The sequence below is a fragment of the Panthera tigris genome, chromosome B1, assembly GCF_018350195.1.
Source record: "Panthera tigris isolate Pti1 chromosome B1, P.tigris_Pti1_mat1.1, whole genome shotgun sequence".
NCBI classification, from domain to species: domain Eukaryota; kingdom Metazoa; phylum Chordata; class Mammalia; order Carnivora; family Felidae; genus Panthera; species Panthera tigris.
Genome location: NC_056663.1, coordinates 50127386 through 50152572, shown reverse-complemented (window position 1 = coordinate 50152572; position 25187 = coordinate 50127386). Strand labels below are relative to the sequence as shown.

The 25187-nt window shown below is 40.4% G+C and overlaps 1 protein-coding gene across 3 annotated transcripts in view; it reads left to right on the top strand.

Annotated features, from left to right (window-relative positions):
• Positions 1-25187, top strand: part of INTS9 (integrator complex subunit 9) — a 102300-nt gene that overhangs the window by 39763 nt on the left and 37350 nt on the right. For all 3 annotated transcript variants that reach the window (XM_007097119.3, XM_042983538.1, XM_042983539.1), the window contains 4 exons: positions 218-278; positions 3606-3668; positions 8390-8529; positions 10734-10820. In XM_007097119.3, coding sequence (XP_007097181.1) covers positions 218-278; positions 3606-3668; positions 8390-8529; positions 10734-10820 — 351 coding nt within the window. The remainder of the gene's footprint in view (positions 1-217; positions 279-3605; positions 3669-8389; positions 8530-10733; positions 10821-25187) is intronic.

The following is a 25187-nucleotide window of genomic DNA, read 5'->3' as shown; positions in this document are numbered from 1 at the left end:
TGCTAAACTCTTTGGCTTGTTAATGTTCCATCCCCACATAATTCTTAAGCTTGCTGCAGTGTGGTTATTTTTCTTTCATCTTTTTGATTAGTGTTTTGGGTGGACATTGTTGCCAGTAATTTCAAACTGTTTTTAACTTTATGGAGATGATAACAGTCACCATGAAATCACTGAGGACTGTAATCGATTTAGGATAATTTAATCTTTTGTTTTGCAGTCCCAGGCTGTCTAATCTTCCTGGCTGGTCCCTAAAGGATGGAAATGCTTTCTTGGACAAGGTAATGATAACTGAAGCATATCTATACCCAGTGGAAAGCCATCTTGTCACACCAGAGCCACCGTATAGTACTGTGACTGATGGGTTCATTTTTTTCTCAATATATTCTCTCAGAAAAAACCCAAGATCCATGTAGGGTCTTCAGTACTTGGTGATTATTGTCTTTAAGAGCCTTTTCGGGAATCTCAGTGTTCAAATTCAGGTCCAATTTGCTCGTATGTAAAAATCTAAAAACTTCTGCTGCAAATACATTTTATCACCACAGAAAGAAAACTATTATTTTTAGAATTGCGATGAGAGTTTCAAAGGTAATACTGATAGAGAGTTCCATCCAATTCATTCTATTTTCAGGCTAGACTGACACCATGACTGGAAAGAGTAAAACTTTAAAAAAAAAAAAAAAAAAAAGACTTTAAAATCCTCAAGTATGTGAGTTTTAAACTGCTTCTATCCATGCTTAGGGAAGGTGGGGCTTTGAAAAATTTTGGTTCTTACTCTTTGGGTGAGGAGAGGCCATGGAAGATTGCAGGAGGGCAGTGTCATCATCTGATCAGATCTCTTGCTGCCTTGTGGGGAACAGACTATGAAGCCAGTGTTTAACTTCCCAGGCAATGTTCTTGGGGGAGTGGGAGAGTAACATGATCTTGGGTGAATTCAAATTGAGGGCCTTCCAAACTATGAACTAAGATCTCACTCCAGCCTTTCCTGGTAGCCTGGAATGGATAACCTTATAGGTATGAAAAGAGAGCACACAACTAGGAATCTAGGATTTGGGGCCCTACTCTGACTTTAATCATGGACTAGCCCTACAGTAAATGTCTTAAATAACTTTTTTCTTCAAGGCTATTAAATTTTTGACATTGGATTATCATCACAATAATTCCTTCCTCCGACCAGTTTTTAGGCAGTTAATTTATAAATGAGAGACCAAAGGTACAAAAAATGTTAAAACTATAATCTAGTCACATTTTCTCCTAAAAAAAAATCACAGGCAAAGGAAGGTCAAAAACTGTGAAGCTCATCCATGCCATTCTCAGTCCTCTAAATCATTCTTCCTCTCCCAAGTTTCACAATTGAAAGACTAAAGAAATTTAAAGATCCTCAAAATGACTCATCCGCATAAGGCATTTCCTTCTTGTAATAGGTACTGTTAAATAAAGAGGGGATCTTTTTACAGAATTAATTTCTGTAACTGCATCCCAACCTCCAGTGCAAGGCAAATGCATAATTTGAAACCAGGTTTCCCTCATAGCCAACTATAAAATTATGTGACATTCAGAAACCTGTGCACCTGATTTCAGCCTAACTCTCCTGCTGGCTGTAAATCATTATTCCCTGAGAAAGGCTCAGAAGCATCCCATTACCAGTGCATTGTGAGCGAAAATGACTTGCATGTGTATGTGGGAGCATTTCATTAGAAGGGAGTGGTGAATAAAATACAGGGGCACTGTAAGTGCGTGGAATGCAAATATGCTTCTCCAGGCCAGAAAGCGTCAGAAGAGGCTCTGTCATGTGAGCTAGACATGCCCTGATGTGTAGCATTATGGAGAAGAAGATTACATAGCCAGTTTAAGAGCAGTCAGGGCTTTGAAATTTCCCATGATTTGTCTCTAATCATATTTAACCTCATCCTAAGGGAGTTGGGAGTCTTCTCCCATTAAACGTAATTGTTCATTTGTTTTTAGCTAGCAGGTACATTGTAATTAAGAACTATTTTCAGTCCGTTTTTGGCTTAGTGTTTCACTGTTTAAAAGGTAGTCATATAAAGAGAGGAACCGGAACCAGAGTTTACTGTGGAAGGTAAGGGGAGGAAACCTTCTGTCAAGGTTCTGATATAAGACCTGTAAAATTCAAAAGGAGAATTACACAGTTAATACCCTAATTTCAGATAAAGATTGAGAATAAAACCATTCAAGCTCCCATGTGTAAAGACACTTGTATATGAATATATAGAAATACATGTTCAATGACTAATGAAAACATGATGGAACAAAATTCTAACAGTATTTTTCTTTTTCTGGAAAGAGCAAACTGTCGAGCAAATTCTCACTTTTACTGGTTTCCTTATAAAGTCACAGAAAACTTTGACCTTGATGAAGCAAAAAATCCTCCACAGATTTCAGTTTCAAGTATAATGTGGGAAGATAGCCACTCGAGTGGCTTTCTGGAGGCATTTGTAGCAGACCCCATAGGTGGCCCCCTCGTGCCTCTTCAGTGTGCTGCTCTGTCATAATTTCAGCTGCCCATACCTGTATGAGTCTGCCGGAGAGTTTTCCCCTGAAGCTGCACAAATGCAGGAGTTACCGTGTAAATAAATATCCTAGATCCGTTGCCTCTGAGGAGGGTAACTCCAAGGTGTGTGTTTCACACCATTTCTCAGAGTTCCCCATGGGAAGAAGTCCCAGCTACCCACAGTGGGGTACAGCTTAGTAACATACCCATGATCAGCCCCCTTCCTTTCCCCTGATCGCCCATCAGGGCTCTCATCCTCCTGCCCTTTTTTCAGCACTTCCGTGTTAGCTTGCACTCACCATTTTCTCAAGGTCTGTTTATGAGGGAATTCAAACTAAGACATATTAAATATGGTAGGGCACAAGCAGAGTAGGGAATTGTACTATATTCTCTTTCTATATAAGTGTACTTTTTTCTCTTGAATAAATACATGTGGTTTATAATCCCAAATGAATTGTGCGCTCCGTGAGGACAAAGGTTACGTTCACAGAGGTGATAGTAGTGGTGGTGGTTTAATCCCTACCCTCTGCGCTTCATCTCCCTTCTTGCTTGCCCCTTGTCCCTCACCCCTCGATCCTTGGTAGGAGGAGAAAAAGCCTCTAAGTCGTTTGTCCTTGGCCAGGACTCCTAACCTGATTGCATAACAAAATCATTAGAGGTGCTTATTATAAATACAGGTTTCAAGGCCTCATATCCAGATTTCTAATCCCTTGATGGGGCCTAGGAATCTTTACTTCCATCAGCGTTCCCAGATGATTCTGATATTGCTGGTATAGGCTATGTAACTATTACTTGGGAAGCACTGCATTGTGATTTAGAAAGCAGCGTATATCCACACATGCTTGAAGAGACATCGAGAAATGCGCGTTGAAGCCCCAAGTCAGCCACCAACCAGCGTTTTTTATCCTGCATAAGACACTTAATCTCCCTGAGCCTAAACACGAAAGCAGTTGGCCTGAATAACCTTCCGACTTCCCTCCAACTCTCTAGCAGTCTGTGATTCTTCATGGAAAGTTTGGTTTGGGGATGAAGTTTCTTTGGTGCTATATCTGTTGGATATCTCTTCCTAGAATTTTTTCCTTTTGGTTTCTTTTAGGAATTAAAAGAGTGCTCAGGTCATGTATTTGTGGATTCTGTGCCTGAATTCTGCTTGCCAGAGGTAAGATGAAAGTGATTCTTATTGTAGAAACAAAGCATATCTTGTCATCTCTCAAAATGGAAGTCAAGAAATAATCTTACGGGGCTTAGCTTTCTGTTTTCAAAATGAAATGAATCTATTATTCCAGGCACATTATCATGCAACTAAAATATAATCATTTAGGAGCCTTTTATATTATCTGTAAGAAATTTAACTCTCCTTTTTGTATTCCTAGCTCTTTCTATAATCCCCACTGACACTTGTACCAGGGCATAGTTCTGAGCATGATACAGAAATAACTCAAGCCTTTCAGTTTTGTAATTATATCCCTGTGTCTTAGATTAGCCATACTGTTTGTAGTCTTGCTTACAGTGGGTAATTGGGAATTGCTGTTATTCAACCAATACAGTAAACTGTAATATCAAATATTGCTTGAAATTCACAGATTCTGAATTGAGCCACGGATACCTATTCACTTACATATTATTATCACAGTGACACTTGTTTTAAGAGTTTGGGGTCAGTTTTATCATTTTAAAGAAAACAAAGGTCAGTTTCCATTCATTTTAATTTTTTGTTTCCTTGTTTTTATTTTTTTTAATTTATTTTTAATGTTTTATTTATTTTTGAGACAGAGAGAGACAGAACATGAACGGGGGAGGGTCAGAGAGAGGGAGACACAGAATCTGAAACAGGCTCCAGGCTCTGAGCTGTCAGCACAGAGCCCGACGCGGGGCTTGAACTCACGGACCGCGAGATCATGACCTGAGCCGAAGTCGGCCGCTCAACCGACTGAGCCACCCAGGCGCCCCTGTTTTTATTTATTTTTGAGAGAGAGACAGAGAGGTGAGTGGGAGAGGGTTAGAGAGAGAGGGACAGAGAACCCGAAGGAGGCTCCAGGCTCCAAGCTGTCAGCACAGAGCCCAACACGTGACTCAAACTCAGGAACCATGAGATCATGACCTGAGCCGAAGTCGGACACTTAACCAACTGAGCCACCCAGGCGTGCCCCTGCCCCATTCACTTTAAATGCAGCTAAGTAATCTCAGTTGACAGAGTCCTGATCTCTAGAGCGGTCTAGATGGCATTCTCAACAAAGTATAGGGAGGCCAGTAGCTAGTCCCAGGTTCCTAAGGAAATCAGCGAGAAGCTACCATCCTGGTGTTTCCATGTACCCAGTGGATTATGGTGCCTCTAGAAAATACTGTCACAATTCAGTGCCAGAAGAAAATCTGAAGTACTATTTCCCTTATTTTTGTACTCTTTCTCCGTCTCTTTCCATTTTAACACCTTCTTTGATATTCTGTAGATAAACTTGTTTTCTCTCGTTGAATTATGTGTATGTGTCCTTTTGGAGTTGTGGAGCAAGATTGGTAACTGAAGGTGGCAGACAAGGGAACAAGTTTGAGATAAAGTAGTAAGAGAAACAGTGAAGGTAAAGAGTTGCCAAGAATCCTGAGCTCTTCCTAACTGCTATTCAAATCTTTTGTCACCTTCATTTGTCATTTAGGAATTGGTGGGGCAGGTCCCCATCTGTTCAAAGATTCCTAATCCCAGGTGCTGCATTTATTTTCAGCTTGCTACATATGGCACTGACTGCAGCAACCTTCAGTTTATGGACCACAGTGTAGAATTTATGAATTGGTGTTCTGATGACTTTCGGACCTGCTCCATTGAGTACTAATCAATTAGAAATTGGAATTAAATAATTCGTATTTTGGGCACCTGGTTGGCTCAGTCAGTTAGGTGTCTGACTTCGGCTCAAGTCATGATCTCACGGTCCATGAGTTTGAGCACTGTGTCAGGCTCTGTGCTGATAGCTCAGAGGCTGGACCTGCTTTGGATTCTGTGTCTCCCTCTCTCTCTGCCCCTCCCCTGCTCATGCTCTGTGTCTCTCATTTAAATGTTTTAAATAAACATTTTTTAAAAATTACTATTTCACAGTTCACCTTTCCTTGGCTAAAGGATTATTGATATATTTAGGCTTCTAGAGCTATGTAAGTTTTTTCAGCTTGTATTGTCTTGTAGTTTGTGTCAAGTTAGTAATAGTCACTATTTTAAGGTAGAGGCAGGGCATTGTATGATTGGGAGAAAATAGGAGAGTCACAGAATCAGGACAGATATACTTATTCCAGTGCAGTCTTCAGAGACTTATAGGTGAGCTAATCCCAGTCTTCCTGGAATTTAAAATCTAGTGCAACTACCTTAAATATTTTTGTATCTGCCTAAGTCCACACTGTAGACTGAGTATAAAGTCTAGGGCAATATAGTAAGAAACCAATAAATTATGAGTGTTTGACCCAATTCATGGTCTATAGAACCCAAATGTCTATATACAACAAGTTTAAAATTAAAATAATCTTTATTGGATTTTGAGTGAGAGAATGTAAATAAAAACATAAATGCGAGTATATAAACATGGTTTGGATGTTAAATTTATTTCTCAGGAAAAATGCTTATGTAGGCACCCTTGATATATATACAGACAGAATATATATGTATACATATGTTTTTTTCTTCTAGCTGTCCTTACCAAATTTCTAATCATTCTAGACTCTGTGGGCTGACTCTTACATATTAAAGAGAAATTTCAAACTCACCCAGTTTCTCTGTGCAAGAGGGAAAGGAGATGCTTTTGAGCTTTCTTGTTGTTTCAACCGTTGTTTTCTTGTTTTCTAAAGTTTTTTTTTTTTTAAGTTTATTTATTTATTTGGGGGGGCGGGGGGAAGGGCAGAGAGAAAGGGAGAGAAAGAATCCTAAGCAGGCTCCACAGTGCCAGCACAGAGCCTGACACAGGGCTCAATCCCACAAACTGTGAGATCATGACCTGAACCGAAATCAAGAGTCAGACACTTAACTGATTGAGCCACCCAGGCATTCCCTTGTTTTCTTCTGGATCTGTCACTCTGCGATTATGTCTTAATTTTCTTATTTGTTTAAGAATGGTTCTAGAGAGGTAGTAGGGAATAGAACTATTGGAATGTTACATGACCCTTCCTTATGAGGATATTGTCCTGGAAGTGCAATGCACACATGGAGTTAAGGGTGGTGTAAATTAGCTGTTACTGTCATTAGGCATTTTATTCACACAGATTGCCATTGCCCTAGCAGTGAGTAACTTCTGACCTCTAATCTACATGCTGTCCTCAGGAGCTGATTATCTCTTGCCGGCTTTATTAAATTAACTTACTTTGTATGTAAAGCCATTCAACCAGAAAATACCCACAGCCAAAATGGCAAACTGTCTCTATTATTTGCAAGATGGCACAGAGCTCTTTGTTCTTACTTCTTCTCTGTGGGAGACATATTAGTTCAACAACCCATTCTCCCATCTGAAACACTTCCTTGACTTACCCTATGCTGTCCTTAGTACACCATACAATTTCTCAGAGGTAACTTTAGTGATTGAGACAATGTCTCTGAATAATCGCAATTCACTTTTCCCACAGAAAGTGCCAGTTCTAATGATGCATTCCTCCAACAGCAGTGCGCCTAGGCCTGTTTTGCACTTGCCTACCACAACTGGGAAGGGACAGAGATGAGTCACACAGGATTCTTATCCTCAGAGACATTTAATATTGGAGGGACAAAGTGGTGCTTTGAGGAGCTGTTTTACAGAATGGCAACAGTCATAAGAGGGGCATCTACATAGAGACACCTGGGTGGCTCAGTTGGTTGAGCATCCAGCTTTGGCTCAGGTCATCATCTCACAGTTTGTGAGTTCAAGCCCCACATCAGGCGGATAGTGCAGAACCTGCTTGGGATTCTCTCCCTTTGTCTCTCTGCCCTCCCAAACTCACTCACTCACTCACTCTCTCTCACTCACACACACACTCTCTCTCTCTCTCTCTCTCCCCCCCCCAACCCATAATAAATAAACTTAAAAAAAAAAAAAAAAAAGAGGGCTTCCAGAAAATGCCTTGGTAATTCTGAGAAAGAATTGTGTTTTTTTCATCTGGGCAAATCAGGAAGGTTTAACAGAGGAAGTGAATTAAGCTTTAAAGGACAAGTAGGACTTAAATATATGGGGAAATATTCCTTTCTGCTGAAAGAGTTTTCATAAAGTTTACTAAACACGAGTGGCATTTTTCCCTCACCTGCCAACCTGTCTTTCCCTTTTCATGTGACCTTAATAGTGGAGTAAAAGGTAAATTTAAGGTTAAGGCTAGGGCAGAATATGACAGTATAATTTCCTTTTGTGATTCTGACACTAGATTTGTTTTGGATCTATATCCAGCACTAGTGGTCAAAATTTCCCTCTAGAAGAAAAAGAAGTTTCCTCCTGCATTTGCCTTGTGAAGGGCTAGTTTGTGCCTAAGCTGCTCCCTCTGTCACCAGTAATCCATGGCAGTGGTGCATTAGATTCGCATTCCCCTCACGGCTTCTGTCGTGCTCTTTCTGCTTCACGGTACCTGGTTGCACGTGCTAGGCAGCAGCTGCTGAGACGTCCTGTTGTCATTTCCCCTCATCTGCCTAACTCAGAACTCTATTTCGGTAAAATCTGAGTGCTGCTGGTGCACTGACTGGCTGCATTCTCGCTGTTAGCCATCCTGTCCTGCTACTTAATGCCAACATTAGGAAACATCCTAAAATGAGAGAATAGAAGCGTTGCGTGAAAGGCATCATTATTCTGTAGTACAAGAACAACTCCTCTGCATTCTGACAGCATCATTTTTCAGTCACATCATGTTGATCTATGTGCCCTGAACAGATATGTATCATTCCCTCCCCTTTCTTTTCAGACCGAGCTAATAGATCTGTCTACGGTAGATGTGATCCTCATCTCTAACTACCACTGCATGATGGCACTGCCCTACATCACTGAGCACACTGGTTTCACAGGCACAGTGTATGCCACAGAGCCCACCGTCCAGATCGGCAGGTGAGAGTATTTATTCTCCCAGCAGCAGAAAGTGGCTGAAGAACTCCTTCCTTCCTTGGTGACCATTTAACAGAATGTTGTGCCAAGAGTGATTGGTGTTTCCTTCTGAGCAGCTAACCCAGAAGTAGAATTGGTGTGAGTAGACTACTCTCCACAAATAAAACAAGCATTCATTGGAATTGCCTCAAGATTAATGCAGCAAGTAGTCTCAGTCTTTTGTTTGGTTTTTTGAAACAAAGAGTGGAAGAAGGTGTTCACAGAGACCGGTCCTCTGTGCAGATGACCCTAATTAGAGGAGGTAACGTTGAGTAAGATGTCACAAAGATGTAATGCAAAGAGCTTCAGGAGAAAGGAGCATAGCCTATTGAAAAGAAGAGATCGTATTACTTTGCTTTCAGAATTTCCTCCCTGTATGATTTAGCACAGACTGTAAATGGAGACAGCTTGTAGAAAACAGGATAAGTAATTAGATGGTTAAGTTGACTGTACTTGTGACAGGGTGAAACTCAGAGCTCTAAGGAGTAAAAGGAGCCTGCCTTTGTCTCTGAGAATGCTCTGCTGTCTCTTCCTCTGCCCCCTCCCAAGCCTTCACGATGCAAGTGGTTGCTGCCAGTACCTATAGCATCATTCAGTGAGAGAAAAATCACGTGAAGAAAATTACCTACCCCAGAAAAAAGAATTATGTTGAAGCAGACTAACAAGTATGGTATAAAGTGAAACTAGCAAGACTCAAAATACAGGATCGAGGTGTTGATACAGACTCTTAGCTTCGGGTTCCAGTGTCTTGCAAAAGTACAAGATGGAATTACCAGAAAGAAACCAAATGTGTCCTTGTTTTTTGTGTCCGTTCACGTTAAAGAACATTTCATGTGTACAGGAGAAGCCTGGAGATCTGAGGAAGGGACATTATAGGAAAGGCAAACACATGGTGGTGGATCACTGATAATGAGAGGATAAGCTGAAAACATCAGACTCTACTCTGAAAAGGTTAAAGCATGAGGAAGGACACGCCAGACTGTTCTCCAGGAACTCCAGCCAGAACGATAATGTGCCTGGGTCCCAGATCTTTGAATGTGCTAGAACTAGTGCTGGTCCTTCAAGATGAAAGGAGATGGGATGGGGAATAAATAAATCGATGGAAATGAAATGAAGTTGTTCAACGTTCAAGTGCTAACTACAGCCTACCGTGTCTCTATGTTGATTGGGAGAGGATTTGAGTCAATATGGGTCCTCTCTACTGCGTTCTGAAAGGGGAGTCAAGATGTTGAAAATCTTTTTCTTGCTTTTTGGTCATCCTCTAGTCATCCAGGATTCTCACAGGTCTCTGCCATGCACTTCTCAGAGCACATTGCATCATCGATCCACTCGAGTAAAGCATTTCTTAGGTTCCCCTCTGTTGTGATTTTGTGGTAATCTATCTCATGATCTGCACACAGAACCTGTCCTTTTGCAAGTCTTGAGTTAGGCTTTTAGGATTAATTCTTAAGAGTATTCTTCCATGTGGAATTTTGTAAATTCCCAAAACGCATGTCAAGAAAACGTGCTTTTCCAGTGTAAAATTTCCACTTAATATTGTCATTAAAAAAACAATCCTGGGGCGCCTGGGTGGCTCAGTCGGTTGGGTGTCCGACTTCTCAGGTCATGATCTCGCAGTCTGTGAGTTCGAGCCCCGCGTCGGGCTCTGTGCTGACAGCTCAGAGCCTGGAGCCTGCCTCGGATTCTGTGTCTCCCTCTCTCTCTGTCCCTCCCCTGCTCATGCTGTCTCTGTCTCTCTCAAAAATAAATAAAAACATTTAAAAAAAACAATCCTACCCCACCCCTGCTGCCACCAAAATCAGGTACTTCACAGTCATTTGGCTTTTCCTCCTTTCATATTTTTAGTTCCATGAAGGCAGAGATCTTAAGAATGAGAGCTAAACCATGGGCTTGTATATTTCAGTGTCCAAAGATAAGATACATGCCAGGCTTGTTTTAAAGGTGAATTAAATCATTTATGTTCGAAATGTCTAACATGGAAATTCAAAAGATGGTTGGGTTTCTGTTCAGGTTTATGTGAATGGGTGTCCACATTTATATGCAACAGAGAGAAAAATGATTAGGGAGGGGGAAGGCAGACAAGCCCACTCGTCTTGGCTACCATGTTACGAATGTGGTGTTTTTCTCATTTTTCTATGAGTGCTCATCACTTTTTTCTTTAAACTCAGGCTTCTCATGGAAGAGCTGGTGAATTTCATTGAAAGAGTGCCCAAGGCTCAGTCTGCCTCCTTGTGGAAGAACAAGGATATTCAGCGGTGAGCAGTAGACCTGTCTGTTCCCCTTGACAGTAGACCCACAGGCTTTGTGAAACAGTACCATTTGTTCCTTGTGTTATGCTTTACGCTTTTACTGTTAGAACTCCCTATCTTATGGAAGGGCTATGTTTGATACAACCAATATATTGTGAGAGACCATGTCCAAGGTACTGTACAGGGTCCAAAAGGTTTTTAAAATTAGTAAAACAATTGGCGCTGTCTTTGAGGTGCTCAGGGGTTGATGGGAAGTCAGACCATTGACAGATAAATTACAGCTTTGGATGGCATGTATTGTAAGAGGTGCTCGTCACAGTGCTATAGGCACTCAGAGAATGAAGAACTCTTTGTGTAGGGAAGCTGATGAGGACATCCTTAGGAGGTGGCAGTTAAGGTGGGTCTTGAAGGAAGAAAAGGACTTTCCTGATAGAAAAGGTCAGGAAGTGCGTCCCAGCACAGCATGACAGGATATAGTATATTCAGGGAACAGTGAGAAGTACAGGGTGGATGAGAGTGGGAAAGCAGAGAGGTGAGAAATGAAACTATAGAGGTACATTGGAGCAAGATAATGAAGAATCTGATGTGTGAAGTTTGAGTTTTGTGTTATGGAGAGTGGGAAGTCCCTCTGTGGAGGTTTGTAAGGAGAAGAATGTTGTGATCACACATTTGGGGGAAAGTGACTCTAGAAGCAGCACGAAAGATGGGTTGGCTGCAGAGATGGAGGCAAAAGACCAGGTGTAGGACTCTTTCAGAAACCCAGGGGAGAGAACAAAAGCCTGAACGGAGGCAGTAGCAGGGAGCATGAAGAAATTTCTAAGACAGAATGGAGAAGAATTGATATGAATTGTGAAAGAGGCTGTGAAGTCATCCTTAGGAAGATCAGAGGAGAGCTGAGCGGCAGCCCAGGGTAAAAGGGAATTTCCCCACACCTGGCCTTGTCATTTGGTTCAGATGCTGCAGAAATATCATCATGTAAGATGGAGGTAAGACCCTTGGTTAATGGAAGTCCCAGGGAGGTTAGTTTCACTAGAGTGCTAGGATCAAAAACCAGATCGTAAGAGGTGACATAGTAGAAATATAATAGTAGAGGCAAGGAGGCAGCTTGATTCTACTTCCATGCTCATGTTTCAGTAGTAGCGGAGGACCCTAGCCAGTCTGAACATACTACGGTTTCTGTGAGCCTACCCTCCATCACGGTAGTCCCAGCCTTCCAGGCCTAGCATCCAGAGTCTGGAGTAAAAACTCGTCATTGGCTTTTTAAGTAGTGGGTGTCCCATGTGTGCCTGCCCAAGTCCACTCTTTTCCAGCCACCTTGCCACTGTGTTCTCTTTCCCTCTAGGTCAGTGATTTGTGAGCTCTCTAGTTATCTAAGCTTTAGAATGTCTTAATTCTTAGACTTAATTCGTAGACTATTCCTTCTACAAAAATATGTATGTGTAGCTAAGAGAATATGCTTTGTTTTTATACTGTAACTGTTTCAGAGTTTGAGCATATGAGTTTCCTCTGTGTATGTGTTGTTTTATTTAACTTACACTGTGTGCCAGACACTTGTTTTTCTTAATTCACTTAAAGTCTCAGCATTTTACTTAATTTATTTAGTTTTGTAACATGATCATTTTGCAGAAGAGAAAACAGGCACAGATAGGTTAAGTAACTTGCTCAAGGTCAGCCAACTAGTGACTGGTAGGATTTCAATTAGAACCCAGGCAGTAGGGCTAGCCTGGTTCCAGAGTTTGTGCTTTTAACCATTATGCCAGGCTGCCTTGAGGGCACACATGTCACTTTTTGAGTGCATGTGAGCCCCCTCAGGTGAGGAGAGGAGGAAGTATGTGTAACTGTGCTCATTTTTCTCCTCTGTTTTATTGATATTGTTTGGGTCTCGATTTCTGTGATTTAGGGATATGGTGTCTGTATGGCTTCATGGTAGGAAAGACTCACACGTGTGTCTGACTCTTCTGTGTGTACACCCACCTGCCTAAAACAAGGTCCCTTTCCCTTCTCATTTTGTATTCTTGTTCTCAGCTGCCTCTCCTCCTGCCCATTGCTATCCCTCCTTCCCCTTTTCTTTCTCTCTCCTGTGTGCCCACTGGAGCACATCAGACCTAGCTGTGTGCATTTCCCGCCTTAGAAATTTTAGGACTTTGTTCTCTTTCCCCATGGAACATGTACACATTGGCTCTTATTTCCTCCTTTTAAATTTATACCCCTTACAGTATTCTTCCACAAATAATTTTGGCACACCAGAAGTGATGTTCAAAGGTCACTGTTTTCTGGCTCCCAAACCCTGGGCCAAGTCTTAGGAAGTCCCATGTCCTTATTTTGCCTTTTCCTCTGTGACCTTGGGCAGAGTCCTTGGCAATTTTCCTTTGCCTCCCATTCTTTGTAAAATACAACGAGATAACTGACTTACAAAAGAAGTGCCATCGTTTATGAGGGAGAAGGGTGAAATGACCTTGAAGGAGCAGAGGATGGGGAGGGCAAGGTTGCAGGGGTAGACTGGAAGTTATTTCCTAAGATGCTTAGGAAATCTCCCTTTTAAAGAAGGGTGCTCCTTGAATTAAAACCTTGAATTCGCTATCTCGCCACCTAGTGGGCAAAAATCTGAAACTGTTGAAAGCTAACTTGGTAAAGGAGCAAGCCAAATAACTTGGGCTAGTGGAGAAGACCTCATTTCATTATTTCATATATTGAAACCATATTTTTGATCCTGATCAAGTATTGTGTTTTGGCATCTGAGCACAAGATGAGCCATAGTTATTGATAAAGAGAAGACTCTTATTGGAAAGAATATGCTGAGTGTTAGAGAAACAAACCGAGCAAGCCATGTCCTCTTTTTCTCCTGGATAAACTCCGCATAAATATTACAAGCGGTAGAGGAATTTGAAGAGCTGTTTTGTAATTGACATCAGACAAAAGAGTTCTTGTGAAATACTCACCTAGAATTTAACCTTGGGCCAGAATACTAAAAGTGCTTCATTTGAATAACATTTATGCTGAAGGCTTTACATCACTTTAAAATTTCTGTCACGAGCCAGTTCATATCTAGTGTCCCAAAGTACTGTGGCACACTAAATTGAGTGAGAAACACTGTTTTTTGCTGTCTGCTACATTGACATTTTTCCCAAGTGATATGGGCTGTGTCTTCTATTTTTTCATTCCCCCCTTTTCTTCCTCCTTTAATTCCTGTACTCACCTTGTTGAGAGGGGTCTTAAGTAGGGCTTACAAACTCAGATGACTCCAGGGATGGGAAACGTCAATACAAGAGTAAGGTGGGCCACCTGTAACTGTGGACTAGGGATCACATCCCTCTAAAGGGGCACAGCTTCAGCAGATTATGGCCATATGGAAACGTGAGTCTATTGCTGCCAAATCTTCCTTTTCTTTTTCTTTTTTTCTTTTTTTCTTTTTTTAAGGGAAACCCAAACTCTGGATGTTTTAAATGTGATTTTTTTTTTCATCTTTTTAAAATGTTGGCTCACACATGAAGATAAAATCCTGTATGATCCAAGTAAAACACCTCTGAGTTGGATTTGAGACTCAGGCCCCCAGTTTTTGACTTAAACTTCACACAGGCGGTCTCTTGGTTAAGTGCCTAGAATTGATGCATTTTGGTAGCTTAAGTTATTTAATAAGACCATGAACTAAAAAAATAAATAAATTAAAACCTTTCAGACTCATTGGTCAAAGGAATCTGACAAATTCTCTTAAATCATTTGAAGTTAGTTTGAGTTAGCGTTTGATTTAGTATTAGGATGTATACCAAAAGAAGCTATTACTCTTGCTTTTTGGCAGCTGTCTGACTCCCCTGCCTCAGTTGACACCGCTCCTTGAGATTTATTTAGAAGTTAGACATCTTTCTTCCTCATTTTGATGGCCGCAGTTTATTCTTCTTGAAAAAGAGATTTTGAAGGGTAGGAAAAGGAGACTCCCTCTGCAAGATAATTTTTGAGTCTCTGACTTTCCCATACCCACTTCAAGGTTTAGGGTTTTTAACAGGAAAATTTAGAACAGAATATTCCACTTAAGAAACTAAACCAGCAGGTAGGATTTTCCTGTATTAGCCTAGAAGTCTATGGTTATAATTAAGGATAAATCATTACAGGATATTGTCATAACCTTCTTGCAAGCATTAAGGAATTATGCACCGATATATTCCTGGCAGAAATGTTGTGGCAGTTTTCAGTAGTCAGAGCTCAAATATGTGGGTTCATCCCTTATAAAAAACATAAAAGAAGACATGGTTGAAGTTCCTCAGCTCTGATGCTCCATGGGTATTTATAGAGGAATTTATCAGGGCTAACTATATGGTCGGGAAAAAATTAAAGCTATGGGCTTGGAGATCAAATAGACAGGTGTTTAAATTTCATATCTGCTTCTCAGTAGCTGTAGCAATTTATTTCTTCTAGGCTCTGTTTCTTCATTTATAAAACAAGAATAACATTAGCAGCCTTGCAGGGTTGTGTTGAGGACTAAATAAGTAGCATGAGAGTCCTTCAAACAGTGCAAGGCACATTGTAGGTGCTCTGTAAACACCAGCATCCTTTTCCCCTTTAATGATACCCTTGGCTCACATAACCTCTTTTCCGTAATCAGCACACATGTGCCTTCCACAACCTAATTTATCTTTAGGTGCTACCTTTCCTGATGAAAGTAAGGTAGTATAAAAGAAGGAAAACCATTTTTCTGATTCCACAGTTGTCTCCTATTAGTTAGCACTGTCATCCAGACGCTGGCACTCAGTCTCCTTTTCTGTAAAACAAGAGAATTGAATTAAATTATCTCTAAGTTCACTTAGGTTACAGCTTTTAAAGATGTCCAAGGGAGAGGCTCCTTAAGCCAGTGTTCATGGAGTGGCAGTACTTTGATGAAGTCATCACTGCTTGTCCTTGAGCTTTGCAGTTCCAGAAACTTAATCATTTCATTTCACTCAGAGTTGATTAGCCTCTGAGGGACTGATTCCGGCTAACTAAACTCCCAGGATATTGACTGACAAACAAAAATCCCATTTAATTACTTTATACTGAGACATCTGCCTGGCTCCAGAACTAAAATGGTTCATCTATCTAGGACACTCTGGTCTGGTCAGCAAGTCCACTTAAGAGATCAAGTTATAGATAAGAGGTTTTTTTGATAAGAATCGAATCAAAGCAAAGGTAGTTTAGGTACTCTGGAGAATTGTTTCTGTTGTGCTTTAGTAGCCTAAGCAATTGCCTTTGTCCTTTTTAGAGATAAATGGGTCTAAAACAAAAATCAGAAATTATAGTTTTAGGTTAATATTAAATGCCCAGGGCGCCTGGGTAGCTCAGTTGGTTAAGTGTCAGACTCTTCTTGATCTTGGCTCAGGTCATGGTCTCACAGTTCAGGAGTTCAAGCCCCACCTCGGGCTCTGCACTGACAGCGCAGGACTACTTGGATTGTCCGTCTCCCTCTTCTCTGTCTTACTCCTTCGCCCCCACCCCCACCCCCTCCGCTGCTCACGTGCTTTTTCTCTCTCATATAAACTTAAAAAGAAATATTGAGAAATGCTTGATTATCAAGCTCCACTTTAGTAAACTCCACATAGATCATCACTCTGCTAAAACATCTCCACCCCACCCCATTCACATGTATATTAAGCACACTTTCCTGTAATGAGAGGAAAAAGACGTTGCTGTTGCTTATATTCTTTGTATTCTGCTCTTACATTCATTTTGCAGATTCCTTCATTCATCACACACTTAGAAAAAACCCAACCAGGGTTTTATCTCTAAGCTTTTAAGTGGTCCCTATGGACTTAAAAGTCTTACTCTTTAACACAAACACATGGTCTTTGCTGCTTGTTGGATGCTGGTAGGATGGAAGAAGAGACAGCAGAGCTCTGGCATGATGTCAGAACACTGGGGTAAAGTTTCTTAAGTACTCAAGTGTGATAAGAAAAAACAAAACAATGAAATCTTTTAGAAAGTACTTATTAAACATTTAGACTCTGAGAACTTGACTTTGATAAATTAGAAAGCCAGAAAAAATAGAACTAGTTCCCACTGGGTTTCTTTATCCAACTTTTCCTGAATCAGCCAATCGTCTTAATAGCTTCGAATGGCTCTATAAATCCCTCTCTATAATTACAGCCTCAGGTAAGCACAAGCAGAATTTTAGGGAAAGTTAGGTTAGATGTTAGGAAATATAAGGAAGTAGTGACCAAGTGACTAAATATCGCAAAGGAGTAAGAAAAGGGTGTCAATGAAAGGAATTTGTGAATATAAATATGGAATTCAGACAACTTATTGACTAACTGCCAAGTGCCTGACATCATGATAAGTTTGGAGGAAAATGCCCCCAAAAGTTTAAGACATAATCCCTGTACCCAAGGAGCTTGTCAAGCAAAGATTATATACTAAGTGGCCAGACTTATACTGGACTTGGCAGATTTAAGTAGAGTTTCAAAGAGGGAAGAGGCGATTCTAAGATAAAGGAAGGGTAGAGGCAAAAACAGGGCAACATGGCATGATTGAGAAGTGACTGGATTGGTTCAAACCAGCCAGTGCATACCAGGAAAGAGAGAAAAGAATTGGAAATTAACATTGTAGAAAGGATTATTGAAACTTTGGTCATTTGAAAAAGCCACCAGTATATTTGACTAATTCCTAGTTTAAATCTCTTCTGCAGCTGATAGGAAATTCACCAAAATTGTGGAAATTTTGTCACCAAACCTGTATGAAAAAGGAAACCTCTGGATATTTCCCAATAGAAAAATGACAAATAATTAGTTTTAAATCTGAAAAATAGTGTACTCAATAAAAGGTACCAGAATAAGATACCCAAAGAATTTAAGTATAAGGGGGGAGCTAAAGTGATTGAATTTCATTAAAAAGCTGAATTTCATAAAGCACTGATTATCCTATATATGATTTTATATATATATATATATATATATATATATATATATATATATGTATATATACATATACACACACGTTTGCTGTAGTCCTCACAACAATCTTTGAAGGAAGTATTTTACCCTCAGTTTAGAAATATGGTGGAAAGAAAAGGTTAAGTAAATCGCTCAATGTTTCAACCAAAATAAGCAAAAATTGAAGTTAAATTGGATATGAAGAATACCCTTCTACAGAAGTTCTGTATAATTAGTGCTTGTAAAAATGTCATTGAGGAGACCTCAGGAAAGCCCAGACTTAGTTAAGGTATTTAAACATGGGTTCCGTGCTTACATGTGATCCAGAAAACTATAATTTATGAATAACACTGGGTTGTCTGTTCTGAGTCGCCTACAAGAGCTTCACCTCTCTCTGGCTCCACTGGGAAGGAATCACTCATGTGGGTGATGGCACAGTTCTGTTCCTCACAGGTGATGGACTGAAGCCTCCTTCAGGCCCTTGTGTGTGGACCTGTCCACAGAGCGTCTCACAGCGGTTTCATCATAGTGAGCAAGAGGACAGAAGAGAGAATATGGGCAAGATGGAAGTCACAGTCATTAGTAAACTAATCTTAGAAGAAGTGACATCCCTTCAGTTTTGTCATATTCTCTTCACTTGAAGCAAACCACTAGGTCCAGCCCACCCTCTGGGGAGGGGAACCACACAAGGGAGTGAATACAGAAGGCCAGGGATCCTTAGGACCATGTTAGAAGCTGCCTGCCATAAAACCCTACACTGAGCAGATCAGACTCCAGACCAGAGTCCTTGGGACCTGCATAGCCTTCCTCTTCTGGCTCACTGGTTGGTTCTTCCCTGAAGTTCTCACCTCCTCACACACTGTCATAGGGCTCTCTAGCCAAACTTATTGGTGCACTTTGGACAGAACTTGTCAATAATTGACTCACTGGTTCCTGCCTTTCCTGGGGCAACAAGTGAACAGACATTTTTATTTTGTGAGTGTCTTTTGTGTTGGGCACTGCTCAGTCAGGATACAAAAATGCAAAAAGATACTATGGTGTGAGTAATACAATATAATGGAATAAAAACATATGTTATTGTTTTTATTGTTGTATTTAATAAGGCTATTATCTCCTTCCCAACAGTGCTCTCCTAAACTAGTTATTAAAAATCATCATGAATGTTTCTTTATAAACAGATGCTTTCCTCAGTTTCTCTGGAACATAAATTTATTATTTCTATGCCATTTGCCCTAACGGGAAGATGAGAGAAGATCCAAGTTGAAATATACCTGAATTTTTCACAAGTCTTTTGTTTTGCTTAAGGAAATTGTTATTCTCTACACTCTAGTAATTTCTCCAGAAGTAGGTTCTGGACTGTTGAAGACAAAAGTAATAGATATTTCACATCTTTGGTCTTCCCTTTTTCTCTTATCAAGGGCTCAGCATTTGGTGGCTTATTCTAGAGGTTGAATATATGATTGTTTACTCTCCAACAGAGAGTGAAGGAAACATTAGCTAAATGCCTCGTCTTGAGAAAGACTGTTTCATATTTTAATCTGCTTAATTTGTAGAGGACATTGTCCCAGATGGCAAGGGGAGAGTATGCTGGGAAGGGTCCTCAAGGGAAGAAAGTAAAGCCCAGAAAGTTGTTTCGGGTAGTGGCCGTACTGGTTGTCAAGGGATGGGAAGAAGGTTCACTGTGAGGAAAGCGGGTTGAATCTAGCCTTGAGTATGACTTTTTGCTCCACCTCTAACAGAGATGACTCTGTTGCAGCGCCTTGGCAAAGCTGAGGGCAGTGTAAGACAAATTCACCTAAGTTGAAAGATGTGATTAGGCTGCAAGTGTTATTTTTCATCCGCCCCACCCTCTCAAGCCACTCCCATAATAGCCTTCCAGCTCTGGCTTAAAGCTTAGAAACAAACCCTTCTTCTCCTACCCAGCCCAAAGAAAGAAGTCTTTATTTTTATGAAGGTCAGCACTAGGGTGCCCAAACCATGAAGCTCCCTGATCCTGAGGAATTTAAAGGAGCTAAAGCAGGGGAGTAGCTTGGGTTCTTTCTTGAGACCCTATAGAGCAGTGCGTGGGCCACTCAAGTTCAGAGTCATTGCTGCTCATTGAAGTAAATCACCCTGGGCTGAAGTTTACTCTGATACTGTTGGAAAATGCATATGTTCCTGGAGCTGTGTTGGCTGTGTTTTGGGAGGGGAGGAGTTGGGGGAGGGAGTGGTTAGAGACCATCTTTATTCAGCATCTGTTCTCTGCCAGACATTCATGTACATTATACTATTTACCCCTCACAGAACAACTCTAAATTCTTCTAGAGGTGCTGCTCTCCCAGTTTCACAAATGAGGAAACTGAGGCTCAGAGGTGAAGAAGTAATGCTGGGATTTATATCCAGACAAGACTGTAAATCCTGTTTCTTCCATCAGGTGCCTCTGAGAGAAACCTCTCCTTCCTCCAAGTAGTTGGCAGAGAGTCAACAGGGGTGTGAAAGGAGAAGAGAAGCAGTAGCAGCAGCCCCTACCAGTAGCTGCATCCAAAGGGCTCTCCTGTACCACTTCCGTCTCTGATACACAGTTAGGCCATTCTCCCAAAGAGCACATAGGATGTGTACCTGGCCTTGACCACTGTCACAAGACCTGAGAAAAAGAAGCTGTCTAGATTTTAAAGGAGTAAGTGTTGTCCATACAAAATATGAAGAGGAGACAACATGATAGGTTACAGGCTGGAGGAAACCTGGCACCAAGAGAGCTGTTTATAGCTCAGTATACAGAACAAAGGCTGAGGCAGGACCCAGATAAAGAAGGGCCTTATAAAGTCATGCTAAGAGCCTTGGATTTTATTCTGAATGTAATGGAAAGCATTAAAGTGAAAAAGGGGAGGGAGGGAGGGAGGGTGGGTGGGTGGGTGGGCGTGTGTGTGTGTGTGTGTGTGTGTATTTGCATTTTCAATATATCTTTTAGACCCTTCAGTGAGAGAAGGCAAGTCTGCAGGCAGGGATGACTCATGGCTTTTGACATCTTTTTATTGCCTTGTACTGTTGTAAAAATGTTTTAGACTTAAACTCCTTATGAGCAGAAGCCTTTATGTTGTACCTGTTCTAGCCCTTATAGGACTTCAGTGCTATGGCCATAGTCAGGGCTAAATATTTATTGAATAAATATTGTAAAACCTAAAGCAATCCAGTGTATGTAGGACAGATAAGTGAAATAAAATCTTCATGAGTGTGTTTATGCAGAAGGTAAAGAGAAGGATTATTAATATTTTGTTGCTGGAGAAACAAAGATAAGGAGAATTGGGACAGCGTGATCCATGTGCTAGGTTAGCTAAACCTCTATTCAGTGTTTATATTATTCTGACTGTATAAATGCAACTCCCTGGCCTTATAACATTGTTAGGATTACTTTTCTTGTACAACTTTTTGTTTTCCCTTGAGTTAGTAATGATCTTGTCTGCTTAGTTTCCTATACACTTCTTACTAATTTATCTCCAACCTGTCTCTTTGTACAAGTCTCTCCTCAGTATGTTCAAACTCAGTGTGTTGTAACAGTTTTATCTTCTTGGAAATTCTCTCCCAGAACCTTCTCTTTCCCCCGTCTGATCTCAGCTGCTCTTGGGCCTGCAGCATGGCTCTCCATGTAGGATTTTCTTCACCATTATCCTGAAGAGATCCTCACCTCTTTCCTCTGTTGCAACCTCTGTTTTCTGGGTCTTTTTCTTGTTCATGCCTTCATTTTGCCAGGCACATTCCCTACTAACTTCCTGAGGAAGAGTGCATGGGAGGCAAACTTTCTGAGACACTGCACATCTAAAATGCCTTTGTTGTGCCCTCACCCTCCAATGGGTAGAAATCCGGATTTGATAAATTTTCTCTAGCTTCCAGAAGTGCTGTTGAAAAGTCCAGTACTGGGGCGCCTGGGTGGCGCAGTCGGTTAAGCGTCCGACTTCAGCCAGGTCACGATCTCGCGGTCCGTGAGTTCGAGCCCCGCGTCAGGCTCTGGGCTGATGGCTCGGAGCCTGGAGCCTGTTTCCGATTCTGTGTCTCCCTCTCTCTCTGCCCCTCCCCCGTTCATGCTCTGTCTCTCTCTGTCCCAAAAATAAATAAAAAAACGTTGAAAAAAAAAATTTTTTTAAAAAAAAGAAAAGTCCAGTACTATTCTGAGTCTAAATCTGTGGTATGTATCCCTCTTACTCCTCTGTGAAAACTTAGAATATCCTCTTTGTTCCTTAAACTCATGATGATATTAAAAAAAGAAAGAAAGAAAATCATGATGATGTGGTTTTACTAAGGGACAGTTTTCATTCATGGGCTGAGTACTTAGTGGGTCCTTATCTAGAACAGAGGTTGCAACTGTGGCCAAGCCCCTGTTTTGTGGGCCAAATGTGTCCTGCCAGTTTTTATAAATAAAGTTCTGTTGGCATACAGCCACATTCATGCATTTACATATTTTCTGTGGCATTACATAGCTAGGTTGAATGATGCGACAGAATGTGGTCTACAGAGCTTAAAATATTGTTTTTTTTTTTTTTAGAAAGCATGTTTGCTTTATAAAAACTTTAAGTCTGAAAAGTTAAGAACTTCAATTTTGGCAAAAAAATTTTTTTGTTTTTAAAATGTTCTCCCTTGTGTTTTATGTTCTTTCTTTCTGGAATTCTTAACACTTAGATGTTGAACCTCTTGGACAGGAACTCAGGTTTGTTTTTTTTTTTTCTGTCTTCTTTTTCCATCCCTTTGTTTTTGTTTGCTCTTTTGTCTGAGAAATTCTCTTTACCTCCCAACCTATCCATGAGTTTTTCATTTCTGCTATTATAATTTCTTATTTGGGCATAGTTTTTTTTAAATGAACTTCTATTGTAATATACAAATAAAAAATAGATAATATATAGTTAATAAATTCCTATAAAGCAACCATCCTTATAACTGCTACTCAGGTCTAAAATAGAAGATTTCCAGTAACTCAGAAGCTCCTCTCCGTGCCCCAATCTAATTATAATCCACTCTGACACATATGTCATGGATTTTGACCCATTCCAATATTGTCTTTTTGCAGCTCAGATTTTCCCATCTTTGGACAGTGAGCCTTTTCATGGTGTCCACTGTGTCCTTTTATTATGACCTTTGTATGTACCCATTGTTTCCTTGCTAATCTAGTTTAACACTCCTCTTGTTTATTCCCTGTCCTAAATCTGGAAGCCCCCATTTCTCTAAAAAACTCTGTATTCTTTTAGTTGGAAATGGAATTTTAAGCTCCCGTTCTGGTTGCTAACAATACTCCTTACTTCTGATTGGTTGTTGTTTCTAGGTTGTCATTCAAAGGAAGGAGCATATGTATTTTTCCTTCCCTTTTTTTCATGCTTTTATTATATTTATATTATCAGAACATACAGCCCTCATATTCTATCCTCTCTCCCTCTGAACCTTCATTTGGCCTTACTTCTGGAAAACTGCACATAAACGTTCAGCTGATACATTGATGTTTCTGTAGTCAATTTGGTTATCGGAAACTCATTCTTCAGAAGCTGTCTCAGGATGGGATCATGAGAACAATATTCCCTGAGTTCTCGCAGGTTAATAATTGTTTATCTGTGCTCAGTGACCTTGAAAGTCAGTTTTGCTAGTTGTATAATCTTTGGCTTGCATTTTCTTGCTTTGAATGTCTTAAATATTTTACTCTGTTTTCTTTGAGTAAAACAGCATTGCTGTTGAAACTCTGGTATCATATTTTTTCCTTTGTAAGTCACTCGCTCTTTTTGCCTAGTTGCCCCCAAAGTTTGTTTTATTTATAGTGTAAATATTTTCCCAGAATATATCTTGTGTTCTTCTGGGTCAGTATTTCAGGTATGCGTTCAGTTCTTTCAGTGTGTAGTTTCAAGCCTCTTTTTATTTTAGCAATTAGAGGTTTTAGTATTTGGCTTGGATTTCTGTTAGGGACTCCTGTGCTCTGTATGTTGCATCTTCCTTGCCTGATTTTTGTTTTATGTGGTTCTTTTGTGTCTTGTATAATTTTTTTTATGTTTTTAACTTATTTTGAAATTTTGATATGTTGGCATGATTTCATTGTCTCTGCTGTTATATTTTTATGTCTAAACTTTTTCTCATTATCCCTCTTTTTTAAAAAGTCTCTTCTCTTTTCTTAGATATACTATCTTGTTTATCTAAGGATCATAATGATAGTATTTTTTTAAGTTTTATTCTACCAGCCTAATTTATTTCCTGTCCTCCTCCCTTCATTTGTTTTGGCCTTTATCATTTTAGAGACTTTCCTCACATGTATGGTAATCCTTGGTTCTTGGCTCATGTTGAAGAGTTGGGACAGTAAAAAAAAGATTTTTTTAAAAAGAGTCGGACAGTAAAAAAACTGATTAGAAAATCTGTGTACCATGAGTTAGGTCTTGCTGAATTATAGACTTCACCATACTGTAATCTGGTTGGGCCTTTTTATCATGAAACCCCCAGTGGCGGTGTCTTTTAGTTGATTGTTTTCTTTGGTACTGATCAAATTTTTCAGAGAAGTTTCTTCTGGTCTCCTACCCCCCTGGAGGATATAAGCCTGACTGATAGTGTTCTGGGAGCCATATGAGGAGAAGAAAATTGTTACTCTTGGTATATAAACTTTGCTTAATAAAGCTTCTTCTAGGGGCACCTGAGTGGCTCAGTCGGTTGAGCATCTGACTTCGGCTCAGGTCATGATCTCATGGTTCATGAGTTCGAGCCCTACATTGGCCTCTGTGCTGACAGTTTGGAGCCTGCTTCGGATTCTGTGTGTGTGTGTGTGTGTGTGTGTGTGTGTGTGCGCGCGCGCGCGTGCATGCACCCCTTCCCTGCTTGCACTCTCTCTCTCTCTCAAAAATAAACATTAAAAAAATTTTAAAAGAAAAATAACAGAGCTGCTTCTAGTTGTTGGTTTCCCCTAGTCCAGACCCTCATTTTTATTCTCTCCAGAGAGTAACCTCTAGCAACATGCCTGGGAGGAGAAGAGGCAGTGCTGAGCTATGTGGAATAGATGAGGAGAATTGGAAGGTTCTATTTCTCATCAGTTTTTTTCAACAAATCCCCTTGTTTTTAGGCTCACCTTCAGTCTCACTTCCAGATATACCTATTGTTTCAGATTGCTGAGCTTTTTATGGGTTCTGCAGTATAAATTGCTTGAATTAAACTTTCCTGTGTCTGCTAAATCAGTTTTTTGTCTTCCTACTTTCCACTTTCTAAAATGCTGTTGCTATGTCTCTTCTCTCATTCTCTTTGTCTTAAAGGCGTGTGTGTGTGTGTGTGTGTGTGTGTGTGTGTGTGTGTGTGTGTGTGTGTGTGTAGCCCTTAACTATATTCAGTGGTATTTAAGGAGAGAGAACAGAACTAACGCACACTTTCAGTTCACCAGAAAATCCTTGACCTATTTGTACAGAGAATCTCAGGGAAGTCCCTCTCTCAGGTCTGTTCCTGAGTCTGTTACAGCAAACGATACAGTGTTTTTCTAATGACAAATTTTTGTTTGCTT